The sequence below is a fragment of the Adelges cooleyi genome, unplaced genomic scaffold, assembly GCF_023614345.1.
Source record: "Adelges cooleyi isolate 19-005CV unplaced genomic scaffold, UGA_ACOO_1.1 ACOO_flye_CR_arks_rails_tigmint_CR_PRNA_33, whole genome shotgun sequence".
NCBI lineage: Eukaryota > Metazoa > Arthropoda > Insecta > Hemiptera > Adelgidae > Adelges > Adelges cooleyi.
The window spans coordinates 786,385-805,139 of NW_026096002.1; the positions used below are offsets into that span (position 1 = coordinate 786,385).

The 18,755-nt window shown below is 28.2% G+C and overlaps 4 protein-coding genes across 7 annotated transcripts in view; 1 reads left to right on the forward strand and 3 right to left on the reverse strand.

Moving 5' to 3' along the window:
• The window catches only part of LOC126840012 (uncharacterized), a 160,604-nt gene extending 146,379 nt beyond the window's left edge, over positions 1-14,225 (reverse strand). The window contains exon 1 of the mRNA XM_050575497.1: positions 14,208-14,225. The gene's annotated coding sequence lies outside the window, so the exon portion shown is untranslated. The remainder of the gene's footprint in view (positions 1-14,207) is intronic.
• LOC126840022 (uncharacterized) overlaps positions 1-18,755 on the reverse strand; it is a 57,054-nt gene that overhangs the window by 17,423 nt on the left and 20,876 nt on the right. The gene's annotated exons all lie outside the window — the stretch shown is intronic.
• Positions 1-18,755, reverse strand: part of LOC126840016 (uncharacterized) — a 94,736-nt gene that overhangs the window by 2,929 nt on the left and 73,052 nt on the right. For 2 of the 4 annotated variants that reach the window (XM_050575504.1, XM_050575501.1), the window contains exon 1: positions 1,623-1,720. The exons of the other annotated variants lie outside the window; for them this stretch is intronic. The gene's annotated coding sequence lies outside the window, so the exon portion shown is untranslated. Of the gene's footprint in view, positions 1-1,622; positions 1,721-18,755 lie in introns of those variants that run through there. 4 annotated transcript variants of the gene reach the window in all.
• LOC126839993 (uncharacterized) lies at positions 11,034-11,588 on the forward strand. Its single transcript, XM_050575467.1, has one exon. It carries the CDS (start codon positions 11,034-11,036, stop codon positions 11,586-11,588), a length of 555 nt encoding a protein of 184 aa, XP_050431424.1.

Here is an 18,755-nt window from a genome sequence, read left to right on the forward strand (position 1 = left end):
ATATTTCCAAAACCACTAACTGATTTTTTTGTATATAAGATAGTAATCAAACTAGAAAGGTTGATCATTTGGCCAATTATACAGTAATTTCACTATACTAAGGATTGACAAAAATAAAAATAAGTCTTTTGACTATTTAAATTGCATAGTATAAAACTTAGGTTACACTATTCAAAATAGAAATTAGGGGAACAAGCCCCACTCGAAATTAGTTTGGAAGTTACAGACTTTTAAAGTTGGAAGCAGGTTGACGAGGAATCCGATCATAATCGAGGACCAAGTACCCAGCGGGCGCGGGTAGACGTGCGGTGCCGGGCGAGCGCGTATGTCGATATCGGCCAACTTTAAAAGTCTGTAACTTCTTAACTAAGTGCGAGCGGGGCAAAATATTTACATATTCGTATTCAGTATGCAAAATACTATTAATTAAAAAAAAAAATTAAAAAAAGGGTGTCCGGTAAAGTAGACTTACACCGAAGATAACATTTTAGAAAGAATGTCAAATCCGTTTTAAAATAATATCCTTATAAATATAGTTATTACCGTTATAAAAAATTTTAACATATATTTTCAAACAATATACTATGATGTATTGAAATGATGAAATTTTATAAATCGTTTTCTTATACAAACACTGTGACACGAGAGTTTTATGTATAGAGAGATTTCGTCCAAGTCAAAAAAGGATTATTTAGCAAAATGATATAGATTTTCTGTGTACAAAATTGTTTTTAAAGTTTTGTTTTAAAATCGTTAAAATTAAAAACTTATAAACGTGCAAAAATTTCTCATTATTTTAACTTAATTTTTAAAGGGAATATTAGAGTTTTTTTTTGAACATTTTTCTTCACTTAACCTTGTCAGACCCTCGAGTTAATATAGTGTACCTACTTTAAATAAATAAATAAATGTATTAATCTATAATAACATCCATTTAGACCTAGGCTACACTATAGTGTACTAGCAAGAACTTTACAAGATAATTCTAAAACTTTTTTAAAAATATTTTGTACGTTTTATATAGATTACAATAAAACATAAAACTGATAAAAAAAATGTTTTACAACAAAAAATGTTGCTGAGCTTGATAAGGTTACGCGGATAATGACAACCTATTTTTTATATAATATTTATATTAAATTTTAAATGTGTATGCAAGTATCGAACAATCAATAAATTATAAATGCTTTTTACAAAATCTAATAAGAAAATAGATTTTTCCAACATTTTAGCATTAAAATGTGTTTTTATTATAAATATAGGCATTTATTTTCTAGACCGCAGCTACGCTCTTATAAAAATAGAAATCATTATTTGCAAATTTCTGTAATCCGATTTTAATTTTTTTTTGTGGTTTTATTTTCAATTTTTTTTTATTTGGAAAAAACTGACTAATATTTTTCTTAAAAATTAAGTAAAAGTAAAAAAAAAATTGTTTTTAATTTTAACGATTAAAAAAAATAAAATTGTTAACTTATATGAATTTAGTTCCCTACAAAGTTTCTTTTTTTCATCTTTGTACTGCTCAAACTTTTTAAGTTATGATCATAAAAAATCCTTATTACTGTTTCCTTATTACTGTTATATAATTAAACATTTACGAGTTTAACAGAAATACTTACTTAAATTGTAGAGTTGGTAAGAGGTTCTTGGACAACAATCGACTTGTTCAGCTTTTGAAACTAAATATACTGCTTGCGACTTATGGTTGGGCTTATACTTCGACCAGAAAAACAGAATTCTAATAGGCTTTTGTATTGTAACTATGTTCATTTATTTACACAACAGTTTAATTTTTTTTTTGCAATTTATCGTGTACATGCGTTACTTAGGAAGCGGTGTTTAGATTATTTTATTCCACACACTACTGCTAAATAAGTATAGTTTTACAAAAACTGTTTCAACGATTACAAATATTGGAATTTGAAATAAATCTAGCGGTATTGAAATACTAAAATTCAAATAACATAAATTATATAATGATGTGTTATAATTAATTAGAATTGACTAATAATTTCCTGCAATAATTTATAACAGAGTACCGTGTGTTAATTGTGTTTAATCTAAAACAAAGGCCAGACCTTTGAGTTGTTAAACGATCTTGAATTAATTGATTAGACGGCTTTTGGTTTAGTTAATAGTTAGCATCACAAAACTGTGTAAAGGTAGACTTTTAATCAACCTCAGCAAGTTTACTACTATAGCTACCTAACCTACCTTGATTGTAAATAATAATCAACATTTACAATTTACAACATTATATTTGTCTACAAATTGTGAATAACAACAATATGTCCTTTTTCTACGAGCCCTGACCCCACTTTGCTTCTTTATTTTTTAGTTTAAAATGTTTTTAAGTCGGAAATTGCTCAGACTTAAACGCCAATGCAGTTCACAAAATTGCCATAATTTTTGATTATGATGTGTATTTGTGCATTTTTAGATAAAACGTGTGTACAATAAGTAAACAAATGAACAAAACCTTTCTAAAAATTATTAATCTAAAAAAAGACATGTTTTTCGTTGTGATGATATTTTTCTCAGTATTACCTGTATAGATATCGTTCGTATCAAGGTGGATTTATCAGGTGTTAACACTCGCTACCCATTACCGTACGAAAGGTTGATGGACAATATCGCACCAGTTGAACACTCTGATAGATCGCGTTGGTTACCCGATAAAGTCTCAACAATGCATGTACAGCATACGCAAAATTGATTTAAATTAAAGTTATTTACATCAAATATCAATTATACTAAAGTTTTATTAATTTTGGTTGTTGTAATACATTTACAATACATTACGAAATTTATTAAAGTGTTATGTAGAATTAATTATTTCAATTAGTAATTAGTTTTGCCCAAATAGGTAACCTTTTGGCTTCTGCATTAATAATTGCATACCTTCCTATACTGCATTAAATTACTATATTTGAATTTACTTACTTGTTGTTAAAATGTTTTATAGCAATATTTAAAAAAAATTGTTTATCAATGTTGAACTGAGATATTACTCAGTACAGCATTGATAAATATTAGTTAAGTGTCATGCTATTCACTTCATTGCGTTGGATAGTATAATCATGTTGGTTATGTATTTATCGGCTTGGTTTCTCTATTACTATGTAGAAAATATTATTGGATCATTCCCTGCTCTTAACTTATTAAATTTAACAGTTTCTCGGTCGTTTTAATGTACAAACAAAACCGCAAGGCTGTATTTGATGTAAATAATGTAAAACACGTGCGAAGATACGCACTTGTGCCGAAATACGTCTCTCTTACTTTAATTTTTGTAAAGACAAACTTTTATACTTAAACGGCTCGTCATACGTTTAAGATATACAAAAAGTTTAAGTTTTCATTTTTTTTCTCGATTTTCAATGAGTAAGGATGAACTTTTTAGAACGATATACAATATACTTCAATATTTAATTTTCAAGCTGTGTTTTAAAAGTTGCAAGTCCACAAAATGTGTTTACAAATTAATTAATTAAGTGTGATACATTTTAAGTACATTTGGCGAACTTGCAAATTAAAAACACAATTTGCTAAATAAATTGTTAACAAAACACAATTAAATTAGTTAAGTGTCATGCTATTCACTTCATTGCGTTGGATAGTATAATCATGTTGGTACCAAATTAGGCAAACTTTATTTTATAATTATATTTTGGTGCAATTTACTTTTTTTTATTATAATTATTATTGTAGGAAAACTATTAGTTGTTCTCTGGATCTAGTTTTATAATAATTGTATAGAAAAAAATTATATTTTAAGACTTATTGAAAAAAATAAATTATAATTTCTGTTATTAACGATAATATTATAGCTTTTCCTTCAGTCTATTTATCAAAAATATGGACCAGTTCTCTTTTTTTTTACTAGGTATTTATGAAACATCTAATAAATTTAAAATATATAATAATATATATTTGTATATAGAACAATTTTAACGAGTAGAACGTTTTTTTTTTTTACAAATTGTACAGAATTCTTTAACCAGAGTCCTAAACCCGGGTTTCCGATTGATAATGTGTTAGATTTTATTTTATGCATTGAACTTTCGTTGTATGAAATGCGCTAGTATATTTTTACCTTAAATTCAAATCAATATGGAACAACATATGAGTAGCAATAATAGAACATATAAAAATCGTAATAACAGTCAATGCACCTAGATTTTTTGTAAAAAAACACTTCTCTAAATTAATATAGAATTTAGCACACAATAAAGCGTCGCAAAAAAAATTGAAATCGATATTCTTTTAGATTTAAAATATTATGTATGATTAATTTTCGTACCCTGAATTATTCTTATTTAAATTATATCTAAGGCAATCCAATACCCTAGTGGTTGACCAGCCAGGATACTTTTTTCGACAACTGACTATATATATATGTATAATGAATATACACTATTTAATTTATTCACTGAACATTATAACTCCATTTAGGTTATGTTACCTCTAACATAATAACCATTAATATGAATTATTTGTTGGAAATATAAACGATGAACATATCAGTCAAATTTTCACAGACATTTAATAAAGGTAGAAATATAAGGAAAGGATTTAGAAGCAGAATAAAATAGTTGGAAGAGATTAGATAAAAAAAATATAACTTTACATAATCGGTAATTTTTTTTTAATGGTAAACATGACAAAAACAGAAATAAACTTATAATATTATGTACTTACAAAAAAATGTATTACGTGGAATATGTTTTTGACAAAATCAGCCGACGGTTCTTTTTCCGTCAGCTTAATTTTATGAAAATGTTTTACAATTTCTGATTTTATAACGTATATAGAGACAATAATAAGATAAATTACAATATATTATTTAATGAACAGAATACAGATGCCAGTGTTTAACTAACGTAAATCACCCCAACCCATCTCAAAACTAGGTCGAAGTGTGGATGGTTCTTGACGTTCAAGTTGTAACAGTCTCTCAAGTGATTCCACATCATCGGTCCTGTACATCTTTCTGGCTTCATTTTTATCCATTAGGCTACATGTACGGATAGTTGAGTCAATTTGAATTTCTTTTATGTATGATTGTGGATCTTGTGAGCTCAAGTATAATCCTAGCAAACGACACTTCGGTAATAAAGATTCATTATTCTCTACTTCTTGCATAGATCCTGATCAAAAATTAAAACATTTTTTTTTAAATTTACTAATATTCGCTTACCAGTTACTTTTTTTTGTGGTGCAAGACAAAACTGTTTTATTTGTTAATACGATGTGATAAAAAAATAATACAATAATTTTTATAATATATAGAGTAGCGGTTCTTTACCCACGGTCGGAAACCGTGACAACTTATACATGTCTGGTCAATTGTTCACATATCTTATCAGTAGAATACACTTTGGACAAATTTTTTTCCAACCTAATATTCCCATATTATATTATATTATCATGCCCAAAAAAAGTGCGTATATATTATATGTATGCATATTTCATAAATCTATAGTATTTTGAACTGATTAAATTATTATCTTGTATTTTTACTCTTATGTCTTTATAGAAGTACAACAAAATGATAATGATAATGTGAAGACACAGTTGGCTTTTAGTACCTAAAAGTTTAGGAAAAAAAAATTCTCTAAATATTTATATTTTCCGAGAAATGAGTGTCTTACGTTAGTCGGATCACTCTGTATATATTTATATATAAATTATAGAGCCGCAAGGGCACTCTCCTAGAGTGACGGGTTTAATGACCCCGCGTACCCTAGTGGCGTTGGGCCCCCTATTATTGGAGTTTTAGGGCGGGGCTAATCACCCAACCCTTTTAAATAAAATTCTTTGATTTTAGAAAAACAAACATTGCCTCGGAACGTGGAGCTTACGGATTTATGTATTGGAACCTGTAACATGCGATCAATGTATAAGAATGGAACTTTGACGACAATCGTATCGTGTGAAACAAATTGATTATGTTTGCAGCAGCAAAGAACATGGTCGTAAGCATTACAATGTTTCCACACAAAAACATTCACAAACAGACTTGGATATCACCTTGTGAGAGGATAAGAAACCAAATAAATCATATATCGTTGACTGGCGATCTCTGACCATTTCCTGGTAAAGGCAAAGAGCAAACTAAAGAGTTTAATGAAATGGCAGAACAAAGAGAGTTAAAAACAAAATCAACAAAGAGCTACTGAAGGAAAACCAAGCCAAGGAATATTAGGAAAAATTAAATAACTATCTTTCCAATTTGGAATATAAAACAATTTTAGACAAGTTATGGGGAACAGTAGAAACAGCGGTAAAAAAACCGTAGAAGAAGTATTGGGTCATGATTCTCAGAGAAGGAAAAAAACCATGGTTTAATGATCAGTGTAAAAACTCCACGAAAGACAGGAATAAAGCCCAATTATAAGCTTTACAGGACCCATGATAAGAAAATTAACGACTACTAGCCATGAAACTGCAAGAGGTAAAATGAACAATAAGGATGAACAAATGAGCATGGGAAAAAGAAAGAATACAACTCATATAAAATAGTAGAAAGAATAATGTGCGAATATTTTTTGAAAAAGCATGAAGTTAAATAAGGATTTAAACGTAAATCATCAACGATTGGAGGAGAAAATGGAACGTTATTGATCAAAAATGGAGAGATAGCAGATGAGTTAAAAAAAACGTATTAAACCAACATAATAAAAGGACAATTATAGAAGAATGTGACTCAGTAGAGCAAAACAAAGAACCATCAAGAACAGAGGTAGAAGTTGGTTTGGAAATGCTCAAAAACGGAAAGGCGGCTGGAGAGGATGAAATAATTTCTTAATGCCTCAAAAAAAGAGGACAACAATTAACTAATCAGATACACAATTTGATTATTAAAGTATCGGAACATGATTAAATACCATGCCCGTGGCTTATATCTGTTTTATGTCCAGTTTTTAAAAAGGTAGACCCTATGGATTGTATATATATTTATTTGATAGTATTCAAAAACCATACAACTTAATATAATAATATTTACCTAGTAAACGACGTCGAATTATAATTTTTAAAGCTTCAAAAACGAGTTTCCTTCTCCTAGCTACAATGGCGCTCAGTTCATCGGTTTCTATGAAAATGATTATCAAATGACCCGTGTTCCCAAGATATCATAAAAATAAATAATATTTTAGTCGCTATTTATACATAATTGTTGCATTGCATTTCAAAGAAGTGTGATAAAACTAACTTTTTGTACAACCACTTATTAGCGTTGATACTCAACAAATGTATTCTTTGTAAACTTGAAATCCCAAAGATTATAATTCACATAAATATAGTGGCCAACTTTAAGTTGATGAGGTGCGATAATATTCGTTTTTCTATTTTATTTACAATCAAAATATCACCTTAAATTTTTACTAAGTCTCACTCTCCCTCCTTCTCTCCTCGACAAAAAGTCGAATTTTTCAAAATTGTTATGTCATATACAAAATAAATAAATCAAATCACATATGAAGCAATTATCAACTCTAAATAGAGGCTGTTTACTATCAAAAAAATCGTAATTACGTCTTGAATATCTTGACATCCTTAAGCCTGTAACAAATACATTAAAATATTATTAAGCATTTAATAAATCCCAGTTGACATATTTTATACATATCATTCACTTTATAACTGAGAGTAAGTAGACCAATATTTATAAATGCAAAATATTATTTTATATTCTATAATGATAAAAATAAATGTTTTTCATTCTAATTCAAATGTTTTTTTTAATAGCTTAAATATTAAACATAATATATAGCAATATGACTTAAAGTTATAAATCGTAACTACAAAAATATGTAACTATTTTTTTTAAATTTTATATTTACTTGTTATTGCTTCCATGTCGCGTAGCATTATTTCGAGGAAATGATTGGCTTCTAAAACAAAAGAAACTTTAATATATATTCGTATTTGTTTTATTGAAACCGATATGTCATATTGATATTTTTCAATTGGTACATATGACTATTCTCAAAGTATTTATAATTAATAAATATTGAATAAGTAAAATAAATATGAAATATAAAATGGGGTTTTTACTTAGCAATTTTGGTAGAGTTTGTTCTTCTAAAATTTAAACAAAAATCTTGTGTGCATTAAGAATAAAAAACAGTTGTGTAGAAACGCTTCCATAAAGTGCAATAATAAATTATTACCCTCTATTTCACGGATAAGATCCCTTTTGTCTGAAATTAACAACACATAAATCAATTCTATTACATTTAATTTGCTATTCTATTACAAACAGTAAGACGAATTGCAAGGTAGAAAAATCATGTGTATTAATTATTCGGAAAAAATATACTCCAATATATATTCATTACGATAAAAGTTTCTTTCGAATATTCAATAGGAATGAAATATTAGAAATTTTTTTATAAAATTCAACAAAAATTGTTACCCGGTACAGTGATCAAAAAATTAATTTTTCCTGAAATTAACATTATATAGATTAATGATATTGAATTGGATTTGCTATAGTAAATTATTACATTGTATAATTATAAATTGAAAGACGAGGTCAAAATAGAAACAAATTATATTATATAGACTAGGGAGTCCTTATAAAATGGAATGACTGAATTGATGCAGTTTTTGGGATGAGAATAAAATATATTTATCTGACGAGGTTGCTAGATCTAACATCAGTATTTTTTCATAAAGCCTTTATTTAGATTTCGGTGAAAAATATAATAATTATGACACTTATCAATTGCATAAAGATAAACTTGACATGCATTTTTTTATATTATTTTCAAATATTTTTTTCTACTCTTGTCTTTATTTTTTTTATTAATAATATACTTATGATTACGGAAATCTTGGTAGTTAAGATCATCATTGATATCATCAACCATTGCCTCAATTAGATACTCCAATGCATCTAGAATAAACAAATGAAGATTTTTGCTATACTAAAATATTAAAATTAAATTAAACTAAGTACCATAAAAATGTTTAGAATAATTTTAAACCCGACTATTTCTCCGTCGATTAGATTATTAGAAATCGCTAATTTATACATTATATTACTATGTACACTGTTCTACATATCCGGTGCATTTTTTTTAACTGTTGATAAAAACTATAATTTTAAATTTACTGATACCTTGACTATAAGGTACATATAACAAATCGTCTATATATATTAGTGTATTATTTTAAATATAATATCTTACTTGTTTCAGTTCCATTTTCTAAAGTTAAATTCTTTGCATAAGCTTTTGTCATGAAATTAGCTATGTTACATAATTTTAAAAATATGTATAAAAACAGTGGATTTTAAAAACTTAAAAAACATTTATTTATAAAATGAAATTGTTACTGACTTGTAACGTAAACAAAATCCAAATACATATCTGTAAAAAAGTGAAATATTGAATTTATTTCAAATTTTAACTACTTTAAGTAATTGTGAAAATCAAAAAATTACTCCAATCAGATGTCACAATATCCATGAAGAAAAAAAATATCAATACACTGAAGACGTTCATTTTTTTCTACGAAAAACAAATAACAAATAAAAAACAGTTTGTACTAAAAACTGTTGTCTCTAGTTTAGAGGTGTGAAGGTTATGGTTTTACGAGACAGTTTTAGGATGATAAATAAATTAACAAATAAATATATATACTAGCTGCCCGTGTACCCTGCTTCGTACGGGTTAAGAAATACAATTGAAACATAGTACTCACAAGTTATACAAATTATTAGTTTATTATTAGTTATTATTATGATTATATTTTATTATCAAACTCCAACTCCATCACCATCTCTATTCCTATCCCCATCCCTATGGAAAAAATGGTCAACGTATTAATGCCCGACTGGTTTGCTGTCACTATCAAATTTACGGTTTCGTTTTCATCAACAATAGTGCTGTTCTCGAGATTCATGTACAGGACTCTGTGCTGTCCTGATTCTTTGGGCTATGTTTTGAAATGTTACAGTCAAGGTGGTAATCTATCGAAGACTAAAATGGTAACTAAAAAATATGATATGTAAAACCATCGCTTTTTTACCAGAAACTATGAATAAATATGATCAGCTGTCAACCGTCCATTTGTCAGCTGATTAGCTGTCAGCTGTGATATTTGTCTAAGTAGCGCCATCTATTGGAATAAACTTTCACTAAAACCTTAATCTCTCAAGTTGGACCAAATTACACACAGTAAAAAATTCATATATATATAAATATATTTATAAATTTTTTACCAGACCCATAATATTTCCTAGATCGTTGAACTGATTTTTTTGTAAGGTAATAATCTAACTTGAACGATACTTTATTTGGACAAAATTATAGCTATTTCACTGATAGACAAAAATAAAAACGATTCTGTTAACTATTTAAATTACATTTTAACAATTAACAAAAAAACGAAAAACGAGGATTATAAAAATATTCTTTTTTGTATATGATCCCAAAAAAAAATCATCCTCTAGAAAGTTCTGATGACTTTTTCTAAATTAAAACGTATATCTAAGAGGTATTACAATTTTTAATTAATTTTAATCGTTTTTTGATTAATAAACACTAATATATTTTCCGTATGGTATAGGTACCATTTGAATTCAGTTAGGATTGAATTCAAACCAATAAACCGAATGGTCGACATCTTTATATAATATTAACCATTAGAGTATCTTTCAGATAAGTAAATACAGCGCGCTTTTCGAAAATTCTCTACCCGTTTATAATAATCCCTAACAAAAGCCTAACAGTAAAAAAACCCAAGTTTCAAACCCCCTTCCAAAAATTTCAACCTATCAAAGTAGTATATTTACATTACGGCCAAGTCTGCTGTTTCTTTAGTTCATAACCACACTTCACTCCTACTTTCATGAGCAACACTGCTACTGCTCTATTATTTGTATTGCTTAACACTTGGCCAGTTTGACTTGACGATGGTCTTTGGCAGCAAGTAATGAAGAAACAATTACAGAACTCTTGTCACATTTAAAAGCAGAATTCGAGGTAAAAGTGAGTAATTTTGAACACTTTCTTAGCATGCAAATAAATCAATTACCCAATCGTCCATTATTTGAGCATCAATCGAATTATGCTTTAAATGTGATTAAAGAGTTTAACATGCATGAGGCAAAGGAGTTGTCTATACCTATTGATAAAATGAATTCAATTGACCAAGATAAAGAATTAAAACAAACGGGTGATCAAATTCCATACCGACAAGCGGTCGGGTGCTTATTGTTTTTATCAACAGTAACGAGACCAGATGCAGCATATGCTGTTAGCTATGTTGGTCGTTTTTTATCAGAGCCAAAACAAGTACATTGGAGCATGGTAAAACCTAATTTGCGCTATTTAAAACGAACCAATAATTATGGGTTATGTTTGGATAGTACTAAACAGTTGTGTATGGAAATTTTTAGTGATGCGGAATTTGCAAATTGTGTCCAAACTAAGAGGTCAACATCAGGATATGTATTTAGACATCAATCAACTATCATTTCTTGGACATCACATCGACAACAAACGGTAGCCTTATCAACCACAGAATCGGAGTACATAGCTGCTTGTGAAGCGATTAAGTCAATGATATAGTTAACTCATTTGATATAAAGTTTAATTTTATTAAAAGATATTCAAACAATTTTATTCATTGATAATCAAAGAGATTTACGTTTAGTGAAAAATCTGGAGTTTCATCGACGAACAAAACACATTCAGACGCGGTATCATTTCATTCGAGAGAAGTACTAGGAAGGTCTATTTCAACTACAAAATATTGACACGCAGATTCAGGTTACAGACATCCTAACTAAACCATTGCCAAAACAGAGGTTTGAGATGTTACGGTTAACAATGGGAGTCAGTCATTTGAAGGAGAAGGTGGACCTATAGATATTATTCATTGAGGTAGGGTGTTGAAATATTCAATAAATAATTTATATTACATTCTTCTTAAAATGTAAGTGTTCATTAATATTGTTTAGATAAACTTGTTTTCTTAATAAGTAAAATATAATGGCGTAGTTTATATAATCAGCCAATCAGTTGTTATTAAAAAAATTCGCGTGTAAATTGACGTCAATTGTAGTATTACATTGTATACAATTTTTGTTCTAGAATATTCTTTTAGTTTTATATAAAAGGGAGATCCGGGGATATCTTATTTACTCATTTTTTTTATAATGTTTGTGTAAGCCAACTGTGTATAACAAGTCTTTATTTATTACTATACAACTTGTGTTAATTTTTATATTATCCAAATCCACTCCAACACTCAAATTCCAACAATTGTTAGCAACTTTATAATGATTTCTACCTTTTTAACAATAATTTATTTTCTACAAAGGTATTAAAATCGCATACTGAATAGATATATACATAAAACTGGAATGCTATTAATTAAGACCTTAGTCTAGTCATGGTAGCCTTAAATACCGGTATAGAGATTTGAACAGGATTTAATAAAGCAACATCATTTTTAAAATTTGCATATTTTGAATAAAGAAGTAACGAAAATCATTTTCGTCGCTTTTTTTTTTTTTGCATGAAGTAACTTGAGGCGGAAATCCATCTATGTCCAATACACTTGTTATGGCATTTATTTTTATTTTTGTAGTTTTGTTCAGTTGAATCATTATCATTTAAAAGTCAACTCTAGCTAAAAAAAAAATGTTCTGTAACTTCTATTACTGTGATCTCCACTCTAGCCCTTGGTTTGATACCAAATTAATCATGAAATTTCTATTCAATAGTTGGTACAGAAATAGAGAATTTTATTAATTATATACTAAGAAATATGCATTAAAAATAATGTATTATAATATTATGTAATATGACAACTGATTCGGTAGCAATAATTAAACTTTCATAATATAAAATATTGGCTATACTGTAACGGACTAAGCTCTCCAAGCACATGCGTGATTGACCTTCTGAAGTGTTTGAGCTCGTGAGATCTATTATTTCTAGATAATCTAACCAAAGAGGCATTTTTTTTATGAATTTAGAGGAACTAATTGTTTAATCAACCGACTCGATATTTTATGCCAGTGGATACAAACTTATAAGGCAAGTAAGCCTACCTTTTATAATTATAACATAATTATTATTATATAGAATGTCTGTAACAGAGTCCGCCGCCCACAATCAATCATTAAGTAAAGGCTATCAGTCTCTTACAAATTAAAATAGTGTTCATTAAATTAAAAAACAATGTTTTGCAATATTAGTTATAGGTATTAGGTGTATAGTTCATCAGATAATAATTAATAAACTGATAAAAAAAATATGAGTCGGCTAAAATACGGATCGAATAAAATATTTTTAGTCGATTTATTTTGTTCCAAAAATTGTTTTCAGCTACAATACTGTTCTGTTAATTTATAGTTCAGTAGAAATACACTTCTTTTAGTTTGTGTTTCTGATCATTTATTTTTCGGCGAAAATATTTTTTGGTAAAAAAACGGTTCTGCCGATTTATTTTTGGTTTTTTTACGTGCTCCCCGAATTTCTATAATTCGGGTTTAATTTTGTATTTTTGTTAATTGATATTTTATAATTATTTTTATTTTCTTTTGATGTAAAATAATCTAGTCTACAGTGTAGAAAATATCATTTTTCAAAAAGAAAATTAATATTTACCTTAAATATTAAACTAGTTTTTGCATGTTTTTAATTTTGAAAATTCTATTTGGCGATTAGAGAAAAATATTAAAAATAAAAAACTGTATACGTGTATTACGCTAATTTTAGTTCTCTGCAAAGTGAAATTGTTTTCAACTTTTTAAAGTTTAAACTTTTCTTATTAACTTTTCTTCATTATAACTTAAAGTTATAATGGAAAATCTTAATCATTTTACTAAATATTGAATTTTTGACTTGGGGTAAAAAATATATATTTTTTTTATCTTGGTTGTATACGCAAGTCTACATCATCAGTGAGATATTATGAAAACGATTTTAAAAACTGCCCATTTTCACTACACATCCTTTAGTACAATTCAATCCAAATATCACAAAAAACCAATGTCTATTATAGAATTCTCTCCAAAATGTGGATTGTGTAAAACGATTAAGAATCGATAAAAAAATAACTAGCAATACAAAGTCCTTATTGCTGATTTTAACATTATTACTTTTGACTCATTTGGCTCATGTCTTTTTTTAGTTTTACCGAAATAACATTTTTTAGAGTTTAATAGAAATACTTACTTAAATTGTGGAGTTGGTTAGAGGTTCTAAGACGACAATCGACTTTGTCAGCTCTTAAAACTAAATGTTCTACTTGCGAATTATCGATGGGCTTATACATCAACCGAAAAACCAGAATCCTAATAGGTTTTTGTAGTTTAACTGTATTTGTTTATTTAAACAAATGCTTAATATGCTTAGAATCGGTGTGGAGCTGAGAAGTTATTGTATTGACAATACCTCAATATTATGTGTTTTTTTTTTATTTTTGTCTGTACTCACGATATCATAACAGAAATCGTACCCAAAATGTTCTTTATTAGACCAAAATTTAAAAAAAAAAACACCGCTTCCTCTTCAAAAATCGAGATACACACCAAAAACAATAACATATTTTTTAATAGAAATCTACAATACTTTATTTTATACCTTATTAAAAATAGTCTTTTATAGTAGATTGTGAGTTCATAAAAACGTTATAATAATAAAAAAGCAGTTCCAAAATTCTGTGGAATATTCTTTAAATATAATGCTACCAATAAATATTGATAAACTAAAAAAAAGATCATAAACTCGTTCCTCTCGAAGGCAAAGAAGGGATAACAGTTTTAGGGATTGAGGTTTGAAAATTAGAATTGTATTGGACTAAACTGGTTTAAATGTACTATCTACAAATTCGCATAGAAGCGTTTAATTAAAAGTGATTTTATCAGCTATCGTAACACAGTTTAACATTATTTTGAAAACTATGTGATCAATTTCATAAAATATATTATCTACTCCCAACAAACTGTATGTTCTACTAATAGTTTTTTATTTTGGTCGTTTTTAGATATCATAACTCCTGTAGACCTGTGTCTCCGTCCCTACTATGGCCCAATCCCACTGTACTGGGGTTATTGTTGTTATTTTTTCAACAATATCATAAATGCATCACATAGAATTTAAATTAATTTAGGTTAAAATTAGAGTTTAAATATTTGTATACAACACAATTTAAAGAGGTGAATGTTTTTGAGGTCATCACGTTACTTTTTCTCTAAAATTTCGTCAAGCATAAAAGTTACAGCTTTTCAACACAACCATTAACCATTTAATTAATGGTGTATTTATTTATGGTTTACTTTCCAAATAATATATGTATTATTATGCTATAATTGTTAATTGTCGTGGCCATTTCAACATCCAAATTATTTGTATGAATTTAAACAATAATATTATACAACAATTGATAAAAATATCTAATTTTCACTTGTACTATACAAAAAGTATAGCATCCCCATGCTCTCAGATGGCGCCTCCAAATATTTATGTAAGCTTAGGACCTAGATAAAAATTATGTTTAGAGAAGTTATGGGAAAGCGTTTGTAGAATGGTAATTTTCTAAAAACAGTGATATAAATTCAAGCGGCAAGGTCATAAGGACATATAATTTGGTTTTACACTGGTACACCTGAACATCTAGTTGCACCGATGCAATCAAGTAAGATGTGATCATGGTTTCTCAAAACTGAGATATGTAAAAACCAAATTAAGGAGCACCTCGTCATTTATTAGACAGTCATAGAGTCATGTATATCGAGAAAGGATTTTTAAACGGTGTAGACTAGGATGAAACAATCAATAATGTGGCTAATAAAAGTAAAATGGTATCAATATTGTTAATTTTTTTTTATACACTAGTTGATTTGTATTATTAAAAATGTTAACGTTTCTCATATTTATTTTTTAATTTTTATGTTAAGGGCTGTATGATAACGGAGCGAAGCGAGCAAATTTCAGGCGTCCCCTTTAAAATGTTTTCCTAAAAAACTACCTATCAGCTCCTTAAATTGGAGAGAGGGGGAGCTCTAGGAAACTTCAGGCCAGTTAAAAACTCTTAGAGCTCTATGAGAATTTTGTCAAATTAAAAAATGTTACCCAGGGGTATGCCTTTATGAAGTTTATCAAAAGTATAAGAAAATTAAATTTAACATATTTTTTTTTTTTGCTAAAAATTATATTTAGGTCGAATAGTATTCACTGTTAAATTTTGGTTCTGTGTTAAGTTAGCCGTTGTTTTTGTGTTCAAGACTCAGCTATACCGTGCAGTGTACACAATCGCCCATTGTTTTCACTAGCTATGCTTAACAAAAAAATTCAATAACAAAATACGATGTAGGGATCGGTTGCAATCAACTGTATACATACAATTTTTTTTATTTTTTTTTGTACTCACGATATCACCCAAGCCAATAAACTGATTTTTTCGTGTAGCAATTTTATAAAGCAGAAATCAATTAAACAGAAAATAATATTAATAAAACACCCCCTTCCCTTTAAAAACCGAGAAACACATAAAAAAAATTACATATTTTTCAATATAAAATTACAATGCTTTCTAGCTTTTTAATAAAGTAGATTAAAAAATGAATCTACAAATAACGTTTTTATGCGCCTTAAAAAGTATAAAATAACCCTCGGGGGTCTTGATAACCAAATAGGACAGGTGAACTAGAAAAACATAGGACGCATCTTTCTACTTAGATATTAAAACCTAAGCTTTCATGTTAATGCTAATAAATGCATTAGGTTGTCTCTCATAATGCTGTCTCTCTAACCGAACGGATCAGAAAGTGATAGTATGACTTTTTATCGGAAATGAAATTTAATGGATTTCCGTGCCACTTGCCATAAATTTCATTGCAAATTGAAAAGACTTAATTGCTATTCTCTCCAAAGTTTGTTTTATGTAGGTTGCTTCAATTTTTTTGTTAACTTCTTACTTGCTTAACATTTAAAGTAATGTGGTGCTCAAATTTACATGACATGTCATTAAGTATTATTTTATTTAGAAGAGAAAAGAGGATGTGCATGAATTATGAGTTAAGGTAGTTATTAATGAGAAGAGAATGTTATTATATATTCAGACGTGTGAAGTAGTAAAGATGCGCTCCACGTTTTTCTAATTCACCTGTCCTATTTGGTTATCAAGACCCCCGAGGGTTTTTTTATACTTTTTAAGGCGCATAAAAACGTTATTTTTAGATTCATTTTTTAATCTACTTTAGTTATTTTGTTCTTTTTCGTTTTCGTATGAACGTATCTATATATTTAAATGTACAATGCTATATAATGAATATACATATAATTATACATATATTTTACATATAAATAATATTATTACAATATTATATAATAAAATCAGTCCATTTCGTTTGTAAGCGGTGATTACATTAGAAAAGGCTGCATGGTCAGAAGGATTATCATAAGAAATAGTAATCAATTTAAAAGCTTATAATTTTAGATTTATTACTGTATAAACTATCATAAAAGTTGAAATTAAGTTGTAATTACTATATAAATTATCATAAAAGTTGAATAAAAGTTGTAAGAAAATGCAAAAAAGTGTAATGATGGGAACTGGTTTGAATATATTTCTTTATTTTAATTGTATGATTTTAAAAAAAAAAATGATACAACAGTTCATAAATATATCTAATTTTCCCTTGTACTATCTAAAAAGCATAGCACCCCCATTCTTTCAGACAACGCCTTCAAATATTTTTGTAAGCCTAGGACCTAGATAAAAATTAAATTTAGAGAAGTAATGTGAAATCGATTGTCTAAATGGTATATTTCCAAAAACAGTGATATAAATTCAAAGTGGCAAGGTCATAAGGGCATAAAATTTTATTTTACACTAGTACACCTGAAGATCTAGTTGCACCGCTACAATCAAGTAAGATATGATCATGGTTCCCAAAACTGAGATATGTAAAAACCATACAAAGGAGCACCTCGTCATTTATTAGAGAGTCGTAGGGTCATGTATATCGAGATAGGGTTTTTAAACGGTGTAGACTCGGATGAAATAATCGATAAGGTGGCTAATAAAAGTAAAATGGTATCAATATTGTTAATTTTTTTTTATAAACTAGTTGATTTGTATTATTAAAAATGTTAACGTTTCTCATACATAATTTTCAATTTTTAAGTTAAGAGCTGTATTATAACGGAGCGAAGCGAGCAAATTTCAGGTGTCCCCTTTGAAATATTTTCCTAAAAATGTACCTTTCAGCTCCTTAAATGGGAGAGAGGGGGAGCTCTAGGAAACTTCAGGCCAGTTAAAAACTCTTAGAGCTCTATGAGAATTTTGTCAAATTTAAAAATGTTACCCAGAGCTATGCCTTTGTGATGTTTATCAAAAGTATAAGAAAATTGAATTAAACATATTTTTTTTTTTTTGCTAAAAATTAAATTTAGGTCGAATAGTATTCAGTGTTAAATTTTGGTTCTGTGTTAAGTTAGCCGTTGTTTTTGTGTTCAAGACTCAGCTATACCGTGCAGTGTATACAATCGCCCAATGTTTGCACTAGCTATGCTTAACAAAAAAATCCAATAACAAAATACGATGTAGGGATCGGTTGCAATCAACTGTATACATACATTTTTTTTTATTTTTGTCTGTTCTCACGATATCACCCAAGCCACTAAACTGATTTTTTCGTGTAGCAATTTTATAAAGCAGAAATCGTTTAAACAGAAAATAATATCAATAAAACACCCCCTTCCCTTCAAAAACCAAGA

Coding starts and splice junctions, on each gene's coding strand:
- LOC126839993 (XM_050575467.1), top strand. CDS start 11,034: ATGCAAATAAATCAATTACCCAATCGTCCATTATTTGAGCATCAATCG.